This window comes from Dreissena polymorpha, chromosome 3, assembly GCF_020536995.1.
Source record: "Dreissena polymorpha isolate Duluth1 chromosome 3, UMN_Dpol_1.0, whole genome shotgun sequence".
NCBI classification, from domain to species: Eukaryota; Metazoa; Mollusca; class Bivalvia; order Myida; family Dreissenidae; genus Dreissena; species Dreissena polymorpha.
In genome coordinates, this window is record NC_068357.1 from 36,449,351 (window position 1) to 36,461,864 (window position 12,514).

General features: G+C 36.4%; 2 protein-coding genes across 2 annotated transcripts in view; both read left to right on the forward strand.

Moving 5' to 3' along the window:
- The window catches only part of LOC127873715 (ornithine decarboxylase 1-like), a 33,929-nt gene that overhangs the window by 8,496 nt on the left and 12,919 nt on the right, over positions 1 to 12,514 (forward strand). The gene's annotated exons all lie outside the window — the stretch shown is intronic.
- On the forward strand, positions 4,777 to 9,804 carry LOC127873728 (cell division protein ZipA-like). The gene is made up of 2 exons (XM_052417700.1): positions 4,777 to 6,026; positions 9,129 to 9,804. The coding sequence occupies exons 1-2, from the start codon at positions 5,705 to 5,707 to the stop codon at positions 9,158 to 9,160; spliced, it is 354 nt and encodes a 117-aa protein (XP_052273660.1). The 5' UTR covers positions 4,777 to 5,704; the 3' UTR covers positions 9,161 to 9,804.

Here is a 12,514-nt window from a genome sequence, read left to right on the forward strand (position 1 = left end):
CGTTTTAGCGATGTTGATAAATAAGAAAAAAAAATGAAAAAATTCAATTAATTTGAAAACTATTTAAGAGTTTGAAAAAGCTCTAAACAAAAAGAATTTTTTTACTTAAACAACATCAACCCCGATGGACATACAAAAAAGCGATACGGATAACAATGGTTTACAATATCATTTCAGAGCCAATTGCAATAGTGATGGAAGGTATTTTCTTATGTGAAGGACTATTGTCTATCTTTGGAGGTAAAAACAAAAACAAAATCCTTAAGAAAAGTGGAAAGCATGAAACATTTTAAACACTTTCAAATGCAAAGTTGAATTCAATAAATGATTTTATTATAAAGGAAATAACAGATTAATGTTTTAATGGAGACTTCTCACTTATTATATGCGAACTTGATAACTTGAATCAAATGAAAAGAAGAAATACGATCTTAAATAAAAATATGTAAAGTTGAGGCCAAACAACAGAACGTAATGATGCCATTTTATCGTTTCATAAAGTGGTAAATAAATTATCGTTAATAAAAAAGATGACGTGAGAAATACGACGTAAGGCGTCGAAAATAACATTGAAAATCACGTCGAAAGTCATATATTAAATCACGTCTAAAATCACATCTAAAATTACGTCTGACATCACGTCAATAATCACATCTAAAATCACGTCTAAAACACGTTCAAAATCATGTTGAAAACCACATTGAAAATCACGTTGAAAATCACGTCTAAAATAACGTTTTAAATCACGTCTATAATCATGTCTAAAATCACGTTGAAATACACGTTGAAAATAAATCACGTCTAAAAAAACTTAATATTTCCTTTCCACGTATTCGCAAAAAAGAGGTTGCAACGTCAAGTGCATTACACGCACTGCCAGCGTCATTAGTAGCTTCAACACCTTAAATAAATTATTGTCCCTCACCCAAACATACAGACAGAAGTGGATAAAGTACCAGAAAACAACATTGATATACCTAGGTTCAAAAGCAACGTAATACCTGAAAAACACTTACCGATAAAACATTTTGACTATATGATAAAATAAGTCCTTTTTAAATATTGGTTATTCAGTGGTTACACAATCTTGGGAGGATATTATTGTTGGCAATACAAAAGCGATGGAACCCCTGGACTTTGAGAGCTTATAACATCGAAAAAAAATCCAATATATATACTAATAAATGTATGCAACAAAAATAAAGTTGTTTTTTAACAAGAATCATATATTATCCCATTAAGATAAACACGCTTCATTTATTATTTATTTGACGTAAAATACGCTTTATGTATCATTCCTTGATCAAAAACACGTTTCCTGTAGTATGCCATTAGCAAACGGACTAACGCTGAATTTCAAATACCACGCTTTAAAGAATGTTTACGCGTTTCCACAACAAGAAACCCTATTGGGAAAACTTAAATGTTCGGGCCAGTTATTTTATAATACATAATGCGTATATTTTATGTTATGTGACTTGTCAAAACGTGACTCATTCTCTTTCATGTAAGGCTATACGTGCCTTCAAAAGTAATCGTTCCCCTAAAAATCCTAATTGAACGGCGTCATATGAAAATGGGTCCTATGCCATATGCGGCCAGCGTTGCTCCAGAGCAGCCGGCGCAGTCACGCAAGGTCTCGTGGTCTCATTGGCGTACAGGGTAGCTCCTGGCAAGACCAAACGAATGTGTTAATTGGTCAGGAGCTACATATGTCGAATAAGACCCATTTTCGCATGATGCGGATCAAATACTACTCAGTAGGTTTGTGTACTCGAACATAGCCAATGCCATAGTTAAGTATAGCACTGCACTTTGGTGTTATCGCAACTTCGAAAGTCAACTATTATAAATAAAAATAAGTTGCATTTATATATCATAATGATAGTTCTCATTTTCCTTTTCCTAATTATCATCAATTTCAGCAGTGTCATGATGATCAATATCATCATCATTAGCAGCAGTTCCAACATCAGCAGCCGTACCAGCATCAGTGGCATGTCACTGCATTTCAGTATTATTATAACCACAATTGCATCATACCACTGTGATCAATATCATACTATTGTGTAATTTAAAAAGGGACGTGTTCGCAAATGTTCACATTATTTGAAGTGTGTCATTAAACGCCTTTAATAGCAAGATTTGAACATCGGTGCTACAGAGCTCCGATATATAAACAAAGACTCATTTTATAAACGAAAATCAAAGAAAAGTATCTGCTTAACGAAAATCCAGTGTATGTTGAAATTTCGTCCAATATTAGCCTTTGCGGACTGCACAGGCTAATCTTGGACGACACTGTACGCACATGCCTGCATGGTTTTCTCACAACGCACAATTTATGTGGTACAAAGACAGTCGGTTAACCGGTCAGCCGCTCGAATATCGAAACAGGTTAATCGGTTACGGATTTGCTTAGGTTTGCCATCCCTAATATATATATACTTTCATGACTATATTATATAAAATGAGTGACAGTTACAAACCTTACGAAGTTCAGGATGAATATGAATATGATGAGGTGAGGGTGAGGATGGATATAAAGATGATGAGAATGATTAGGGTGATGATAATTCAATGTTGATAAGTAATACGCAAGTAAATCGAAGATTATATGAAAAGTTTGCCGAAAGTATGCAATCAATATAGCAGTGACTTTGTATATTAAATTATATCAATAATTAAAAAAAAGAAATAGATGAAGAAAAGAATGAAATTCAGATGCAATACATAGACACCTTAGTAATGAATAGTATGAACAAGAATATTGAAGCAACGCTAAGTGAAATTAAATTTTATTTTAATAAAATGATCTATGGCTTTAAGCATGTACGATAAAACTAACGCCGTATCATCGGATAGCGATTTACGGAGGTGCAACATTATCACAAGCAATTAGTACGTTTTAAAGACGAGATAGTTAACATACAGCAGCTGATAATATATCTATGGATTCTCAAGATCTAATCAATGTATGTAATCCTCAGTATGCAAAATACACTGCAACACAAATTATGTAGATCATTGAACAGTTTCAAAGTCTGGAGATACCGTGTCAGGGGTTTTAAACATAGGTGGCAGGTTGGTAAAATGATAACTTGTGTAATATCCGACATAGTACACTTGAAATGAAGCACCCAGATGAACTCAAGTCGATAGTTCATTGAATGAAGCAATAATGAAAAGATATTTTAAAACATCATAACATCGATGAATACCGCGATGAGCATCAAAGATACCGATTTTGACAGAATTAAAATAGATAATAAAGAGTTCAAGCGAACCAACGTTAAGAAACCGAACAAGCTTATGCTAATTGGCAATTATGTGCATCAATTAGAAGGAGATATGAAGGAGAAGAAAGAATAAAGATGCTAACAAATTTTTTAGTGAATTAAAGATTGATTTCATGGTTGATTGGAAATTGCTGAGACGTGCAAAATATACACTACTAATATTTCTTATATACTAGCCATATAAATGTGATCAGTATTCCGTAAAGAATTATGTTGAATAATTAACCATAAAAAATTCAAGCTTTACTGAACATCCACCATTCATTTGAATTTGTAAGATCATTATACGGTTAGATGATTTGATAAAAACGATACCGGTATTGGTAAATTCCTTTATGTGTTTTATTGACCTATATTAAACTACAAAAGTTTAAACGGTTAGGTATGATCTTAATGTGGTTATGCTGAAAAACGTAATACCTGTACTTTAACGCATTGACAACAACTGTACTTTAAAAGCGGGTATTGCTTAAAAGGAATTGCACACTAGTCACAATATGTTCAGGTATGCTTTTTTCAATAGTAAATTATAAGAAACCATATAGTATAGCAAACGACAACGTTTTATACCAATTAAATACAACAAAATGCCTGGGTTTCATGGGTATACTGTGTTACTATTTCTGTGTTAAAGTAAATCAACCACACAATTTATAACCAGATATGCATTTATTTGCATTCATACACGATCTTCATTATTCTTGTTTGGGTGTTATCGTTACCAGGCAAATATGCAAATGCGTAGGTAGTTTAGAGGAAAAATGTAAATCGTGTAAGCATTTGAACTGCCAATAAATCAATACTTCACTACACATATGTTTTCAAGAAGTTCACAAATATATTCCTTTGTTGAGCAATAAATTATTTGTACATATTTTTTAATAAATCTTAAATTTGCATATCTAGTTCTAGCTTAAAGATGTGCTTCATTTGTATAGTAATGATTTCCTACACAATGCTCACAGCGATATCTAGCTACCTGTACGTGTGTTTTATAAGTTATAAAGGTAACTTTTAGTTTGAATTTTTACCATTGATTCAGTAGACAGCACATATGTAATTGTATATACATATGTTATCAAATTAAAATTATTTTATGTGCATGTTACATACCACTGGTTTCCTTATGTTTGTTTTCCAATTACATATATATTTCTGAGGTTAGACAGATCTTTACAAGAGTTCATATACAGGAAAAAAAACGCATTTCTGGAATGGAAGTGCATTCTATCAAGCTATTCATGTTGCTAAATGATAATTGCATATGACTTGAAGACAATTTTATATTGCTTAATGAAAACTCCATGTTGATATATCACACTCGCACAAGTTTATATACGAGAACAAACGCATTTTGTAGTGTGCTATTCGTAACCAACATACTGCAATGTCCGTGGGCCTTTGAGCCCCTTTATCATCACTTGGTTGCACATGCTCTAGCTTTATTGCATCTGTCGTTCCTTGACAAATGTTAATATGGTCTATTACTAAATAATAGACCTGTTTATTGTTGGGCCACTGCTGGGCTGGTTTTTCAGTTTTCTTATTGTTGGTGTTTTTTAACCGAAGTAGCGAATTTTACAGATTTAAAATTTCTTTCTCATTGTTATCTACACAAATAAAAGGTTGTAAATTTTCTCCTTTAATTATTTCTAATCTATTCTAGTAAACGTTTATTAGAAATGTAAAATAAAGTTAGAAACCGGTAGTTAAAAGGTGTTTCTTAGCAATTCTTGTGATATTTATGATGGATGCTGAGTTTACGGGCCGTAGTTTACGGATTTCTGTACAGTGGTGGGGAAAAAGTGGATCGGTCACATGGCGTCTGATCTAAGCAAATGTAGTAAGAGCAAAAACAATTTCAAGCTTTATGAGAAAACGTAGTTGATATGCATTCGTGTATTCAGTGAAATAACCATGTTATACTTATTTTCTGAAAATAGGCTAATATCTCACTGGCAGTAAGAGGGTAAATTTCAATCGAAATAAAGGAATTCCCGTGGCGTGTTAAACAAACATATTACTTTTGGTCAGCAAAAAAATGTCAAAATATATTTAGCGTTATTATTCAATTTCTGGAGAGTGGGTTGCTTCAGATTCAATTAGGGCGGGCACTATGTTCAGGTTTATCATAAACACTTTTAATGACTGTTGGTTTTTATGTAGCAATAGTAAAAGGAACTTAATTGTGGCAATGCGGCAATAGTCGGTACTTACTGCAGTTAAGAGGTGGTCTTATGGCGCATTTATTTATAATTACCAAGACAGTTTGTTGAGTCACGTTTTAGTTCATATGCAATAAATCTCTAAAAGGTTTGTTAATTATTATAGTGGGTTAGCTATAAGCCAAATATGGCTTTTTTCGGTATTTACTTATTATCTTTATTGTTTATTTTATTGCACACATGGAAACGCGAAACCGGAAAAGGCGCCGTCCGTCGGTCAAACTACACCAGCATCCCAGCCAAAACCTACCTGGCACCAGCCAACAACCCCGTCAGCTGCCTTCCATCCAAATGCCCGATCAGCTGCCTCCCAGCCAACAGCCTGTCCAGCTGCCTCCAAACCAACAGCCTGTTCAGCTGCCTCTCACCCCCAGCCATCGACTCGGCCAATGGTCTTCAAACCAACAGTCCGGCCATCAACCCGACCAGCTGCCTCTCAGTCAACAACTGGGCGACCAGATGCAGCCTGCAGCAAGCCAGCCAGATCCGGCTGTTCAATCGGGTAATGGTTTTAGTGAGGATATTTTTTTACCAGGCATGATTCCTAGTTTTCAGTCTGTTTTAGGTGATCATGTTCCTCAGTCAATTAAAGACAAAATAATATCGGGCCAATATGTAGATCTGGCATGTTTGTTGGAGGCCCCGGTAGTTCCTGAAGATTTAGGAAAACATTTGGTTTTGAATAATTCGGGTGAATTAGTGGTAAAGCCCAACATGAAACAAAGCATTGTGGATATAGCTAAATGGACTGACGCATTCCTCATTTTCTTAAGCATTTATTTAAGTGCTCATCCGGTTAAAATGCAAGATCTCTTAAAGTATATGCACACTATAAGGCTGGGGGCAGCCAGACACACTGAGGGTTGGAGATCTTATGATCAACAGTTTAGGTTGAGAATGGGTAATAACCCAGCGAATTCGTGGGCAATGATTGATATGGAGCTTTGGCTGTTGTGTATGGGGCCTCCAAGGCAGCCAGTTCATGATACAGGGAATTTTGTAAGAAAATGTTATGATTTCAATTATACCAGATGCTTACGGTCAGTTTGCAATTACAAACATGCTTGTATGATTTGTGGTTCCGACCATCCTTCCAGGGTATGTCATCTCAAGCCTCGCAACACCAGTTCCTTGGGAGGAGGGTCGGTCAGGGGGGCTGTCACCCAGACCTCATACAGGCCTAGAGCTTACACGTTCCGACCTAGAGGCCCAATTCAGGGGCTCCGTGGCCCGTTTAGCAGATACTAATACCTCAGTTTGGTCTCTTGGCAAGTCGCCAATCAATGTTGTTACGATTTCTAAATATCTTCAGTTATATCCAAATAAAGAAGTAGCTTCTGTGCTCAGTAATGGCTTCAAGCAAGGTTTTAAGCTGGGTTATAAGGGTTCACATCTAGGTTTTTCAGCGAATAATTTGGTTTCAACAAAAGTGCATTTTTCAGAAGTCCAAAAGAAACTTGACAAAGAGATTTCCTTAGGTAGAATTTCAGGTCCTTTCAAAGTCCCACCAATTTCCAATTTAAAAGTAAGTCCATTAGGCATTTTAGAGAAGCCAGACGGGGGTTGGCGGTTAATTACACACCTGTCGTATCCCAATGGGTCAAGTGTCAATGATGGTTTTAGTGTGGAAGACATTTCTGTTAAATATACATCATTTGACAAAGTGGCTGACATGTTATTTAGTTTAGGTACGTCAGCAATGATGGCAAAAAGAGATATTAAATCGGCTTTTCGTTTAATGCCTATTTACCCAGGGGACTTTCACTTGATGGGGCTTCAGTTCAACAACCAGTATTATGTTGACAAATGCTTTCCAATGGGTTTATCTATTGCTCCGGCTTTATTCGAATCATTCTCCACTTTTATACATTGGCTAGTAAGTTTCAAAACTGGGATTCAAACTTTAGATCATTATTTGGACGACTTTATTTTTGGAAGTGCAGCTGGGTCAAATAATTGTAACATGCTAGTTTCTACTTTCGAGGAAGTATGCACCGAAATGGGAGTCCCAGTTGCGGTGGAAAAGTCGGTCGGCCCAACAACAGTACTGACATTTTTAGGCCTGGAATTAGATACTGTGCAAATGACTGTTAGAGTACCTGCTAAAAAAGTGGAAGAACTTTTGAAGCTTTTGCAAAATTGTCTAGTAAAAAAGAGACTTACGTTAAAAGAATTGCAGTCTTTGACTGGGAAGTTGAGTTTTTGTAGTCAAGCAGTAAGAGCAAGTAGGGCATTCTTGCGCCGATTTTATGATGCTATGTGTGGCTTAAAAAAGTCCTATTATAAGATAAGAGTTAATGGTGAAATGAGAGAAGACATCCTGATGTGGATTCAATTTATTGAAGATTTTAATGGCGTTGTACATATTCCAAATAAAGTATGGTTGGATAACTCTGTCATTCATCTTTACACTGATAGTGCAGGTGGTGCTACTCTTGGCTGTGGTTGTTATTTTGGAGGAAATTGGGCTTATTGCCCATGGCCTGTTCAATGGCAAGGCCAACCTATTTTATCAGATATAACATTTTTAGAGATGGTCCCTGTTTTGTTGGCAATATGGCTCTGGGGGGTCTTTTTGAGGGACAGGAAGATTAAGTTTCATATTGATAATTTAGGTTTGGTAGAAGTGATCAACAAACAGTCTTCCAAGTCGAAACGTTTGATGTTTCTGGTTAGAACATTTGTGTTGTTAGTTATGAAATACTCGGTGGTGTTTAAAGCAGTACATATTTCATCAAAGTCCAATTACATTGCTGATGCAATTTCTCGTAAACAGTTTCACAGGTTACAACAGTTAGCACCAGAGGCACAAGCGAGTCCAGAATCCGTCCCGCCGGAGTTTTTACTGATGATCTGCAACAAGAGGCTAATAGATTGCTAGACAATTCCCTTGCTGCTAATACAAAAAAGGCATACATCGTTGGGTTAGAGAGATTCTCTGAGTTTAAAAGGCAATACGGCTTGTCAGATGCCCGGCCGCCTACAGTTGAACAGGTGGTTCGATTTGTAGCATGGCTATCCCTACAGAAACTATCCCACAAAACAGCAAAATCATACTTAAGCTCTATAGCTTTTCATTGCAAGCTGCTTGATGTTGTTGACCCTACCAAAAAGTTCATTGTTTCAAAAATGGTGGAAGGAATGCAAAAAGATAAGAAAACACACGATAATAGGCTTCCAATTACCCTCTCGTTACTGCAAGGGAAAGTAAGCAAACTTAATATTGTGTGTTCCAGTGTCTACGAAACAAAACTGTTCACTGCAGCTTTTATGCTAGCGTTTTTCGGTTTTCTAAGAGTGGGCGAAATAGCTGTTCCTAAAAAAGGTTATAGTATTTTACAGGCAGCGGTGTTGGCAATAGAAGATTTACAATTTGATCACAATGGGGTAATCATTTCAATCAGGCATTCAAAAACTGATCAGTTGGGCAAGGGGGTAGCACTCAAAATTACTAGGTCAAACAGTGAATTTTGCAAGGGCCTGGTCCCTTGTTTTTGCACTTTAACAAACAACCAATTACTCGTTACCAATTTTCTGCTATTCTTAAGAAAACGGTTTCTCTTTTGGGTCTAAATTATGGGTCTTACATATCCCACTCCTTCAGAATTGGAGCAGCAACTGCAGCTTCCCAACTAGGCTATTCAGTGGAGATCATTAAACAGGCAGGCAGATGGGCTTCCAATGCCTACCAAACATATGTTCGTCCTGTTCCTGTTGTCATGCCCAGCCTAATAAATAACCCCCATTAAAAAGGTATGGTTCATATAGTTAGATTCATGTGACTAACAAAAACCAAGTTGTATTTCGGGAAAACCATCTGGATACTGGGTTCATCAATAATCAAGCAAGCCTTCATAGCAGCAAGATTACGACCTGAAGGGGCCAACCTCTGCCTTGAACCCAACATCATCTGGTGGCAAGGGTACAGTGGGTTAACACTTGCAGAATCAAAGAAAAAAATTTCTTTCGCTTGCCAATGTGGGTAATTCTCCAGACTATATTGTGTTACATTTAGGTGGTAATGATCTTGGTCGTCGGTCACTGGTGGACCTTCGAAAATTGATTGTCGAGCTATTCAGGACTATACTGTCTATATTTCCAAGTGTTAAGATTGTATGGTCTGCAGTGCTTCCAAGGTCAAATTGGAGATATTCTGATAATAAAGTTGCTATGGACAAAGCAAGAAAGCGCCTTAATAGTCATGGTTCATCTAGGGCTTTGGCATGTGGAGGGCATTACTTGGCCAACTCTGACTTTGGAAAATTTGAGGTTTGAGAAGGACGGAGTCCACTTGTCAACTCTGGGTACAGATATTTTTCTTTCTAATATGTCTGCAGGGCTTGAAAAATTTATAAAGCATAATACACCAATCCATTACTGAAGTTCTAGATGCACAAATTTGGGGGTTCTTACAATTTTAAATCCCAAACATTATGTATGTTGGTGTTGCTATTAAGTCCAAAAATAGAAATTTGCAGTTAGTGTGTATGCATATTTTTCTTACTCATATGTATGAAAAAAGAAAAAAGAAAGTTTTTTGCTGCTAATTTTTATGCAATTTTTTGCTGCTAGTTTTTATGCATTTTTTTTTTTCTGCTGGGTTTTATGCATTTTTGCTGCTAGTTTTTATTCATATCTTTGCCTTGTGTTTACAGTTTACTGCTTCCGACTCCAAGCATGCGTCCGTCCGCCCTGCAGCCAAAGTTCTTTGGCAGTGGCCACCCGTCATCTCTGGCCCAGCTGGTTTCGAGGTTGGGGCATTTGGGCCGCTGGGTCAGTGTTGTTGGGTGGCCATATGGCAATCAGTGCCGGATGGACGCTTTTTACCTGGCACATTTTTTGGGGAAAATATATATGATTTTGTTGGGAGTGCTGATGGCCGTCACCCGGAGTCAGCACTCATATACAATTTATTTGTGCAGTTAGTTATTTGCAGTTAGTTTGGGCTTGCCATGTTCGCAGGTGGCCCTTGCTGCTTGGAGTCGAGACATTATATGCCAGAACCATTTTTTATGTTTTTATGTTATAAGGTCCTTTAATAAAAAGTAAAAATTTAGTTGAGTTTATATTTACTGGGTGAAAAGGGTTATTCATCGGAGTTTTCATATAGGCTTGCCCATGTAATGCTAGGTGGCAGTTTGGGTTTAGTTCTTGGCCTCTACAATAATCACATATTATAGTGCGTATAAATGAAAACGATCAACTGAGTATCATGTTTTCTCATGTACGTTCTTATCGCTGTATAGTTTGCAAATTACAATTAACACTAGTAATTAAACTACAAGTTGTACTAGTACACCACCAATTAATAATGCCAAAATCAATAAGCACTAAGCGACATAACAATTCGTACTGTTTAATTTATATAATGTGGATAAGCAGAAATATCGCCATTATTACAGCCAACGGCATGTGTTAACCAATAAAATACTGTCTATTTTGTCGCAAGATCCTTGTCGTTGCGAGTCAGTAAAACGCTTGAAGCATGCTAGTTTTGTGTACAAAAGCGAATCTATGCATGTTTAATACGTGTACCTGTTGGTACTTTCGTGTGTCCGTCTCTGTTGGTCTCTGTACGTCAGTCACAAAGCATATTAATTATTAACAAAACTGAGCAAATTGGAATTGTAACTGGACATTTTGTTGACATTGAAATTTATGTTTTGCGCACAAACTGTAGTGACATATCTTAAGGCCGGTTCAAGACATGAATCTCATAGATCTTGGTAGATTGATTAATTGATTGATAGATGCATGCCTTGATCGATTGATTTATGAATCAAAACGTTCATGAATCATGGGGTAATCCTTTCATGGCTTTGTATAGCACGTGGTTGTATACATTAAATCAACCTGGAGACAAAAATTATGCTTCTTGTGGACTTGGCTCATGTGGCTTACTGGCTATCTAACGTACACCCGGAAATCATCAACAGTCAAAAGCACGTTTCAATATCATGCAGACCGACGCTGTAACTGGGAATCATGCGATGAAATTAGTCTATTTAATAGTTCGTTAATGCCTTTTCATAACACAATGAACGTAAGATTTACCTTAATCAACAGCAGCGTACCTTAATTTGTATCAACAAAAATATTGACATTGGGATGCTCCCTCAAATTCTCGGCATCTAGACATGTTTAGTTCAAACATATTTTAGTGTATATACACATTCATTTACAAACAATTACATATAATAGACAGTTTGAAGTACATGTAAACAAATGGATTTGGCCTAGAGTTATACAAACATCATCGAAGGGCCCTCTACAGTATGACAGTTTATTGTAAAGGTTAACAAGATGGGTATGCCAAGATACAGGTAATTCGGTAGTCCAATCTTGTGATTGCATACTTAATAAAGCAAAGTTCTTGAAGGTAGAAGTAAAATACATCAGCCTATTAAAATAACAAAATGGTTTATACAGAATAAGTGGCTAAAAGAAAGTTTGTGTATACTTAATATTGGACGGATGAGACAAAAAAAAATAACAACATAGTCATATACAAAGATGCACATGCTTACAAAACCCTTACCAGCTTGACCATATTCTTCCTTTCAACTTGATATTAAAAAGCTTATAGGGTCGCTATTATTTACTGGTTAAATTGATTGTTATACATTAAATCGTTTCGTTCGTTTGATAAATAACTGAACTTTTTGAAAGAGCTTACAGTTGTCTTCGTAGTTCAAATTTTGTATGCCAAACATGAGTTTCGATGCATTAATTGAATGAAATATACGCGTGTTTCTCCGTTGGTTTTGATGATTATTGTGTTGTTCATGTACGTTTTATGTATGTTTTGTTTACTAGTGATCACAGGTGGAAGTAACGTACCCTGGATAGTATATACAGTCAAACCTGAATTCAGCGGTCAGTCAAGGGAATTGACGAAAGTGACCGTTGTCAACAGGTGACCGTTGAATTCGGATCACAATTTTAAGATGGTTTGTCAGTTGGTAGTATTGTTATGTCGTTACCCCACCC

Bases quoted from the DNA above. Each gene is read 5' to 3' on its own strand.
- LOC127873728 (XM_052417700.1), top strand. From the start codon at position 5,705: ATGGAAACGCGAAACCGGAAAAGGCGCCGTCCGTCGGTCAAACTACAC. The intron at 6,027-9,128 runs GTAATGGTTTTA...CCACTCCTTCAG, and splicing joins AGATCCGGCTGTTCAATCGG to AATTGGAGCAGCAACTGCAG.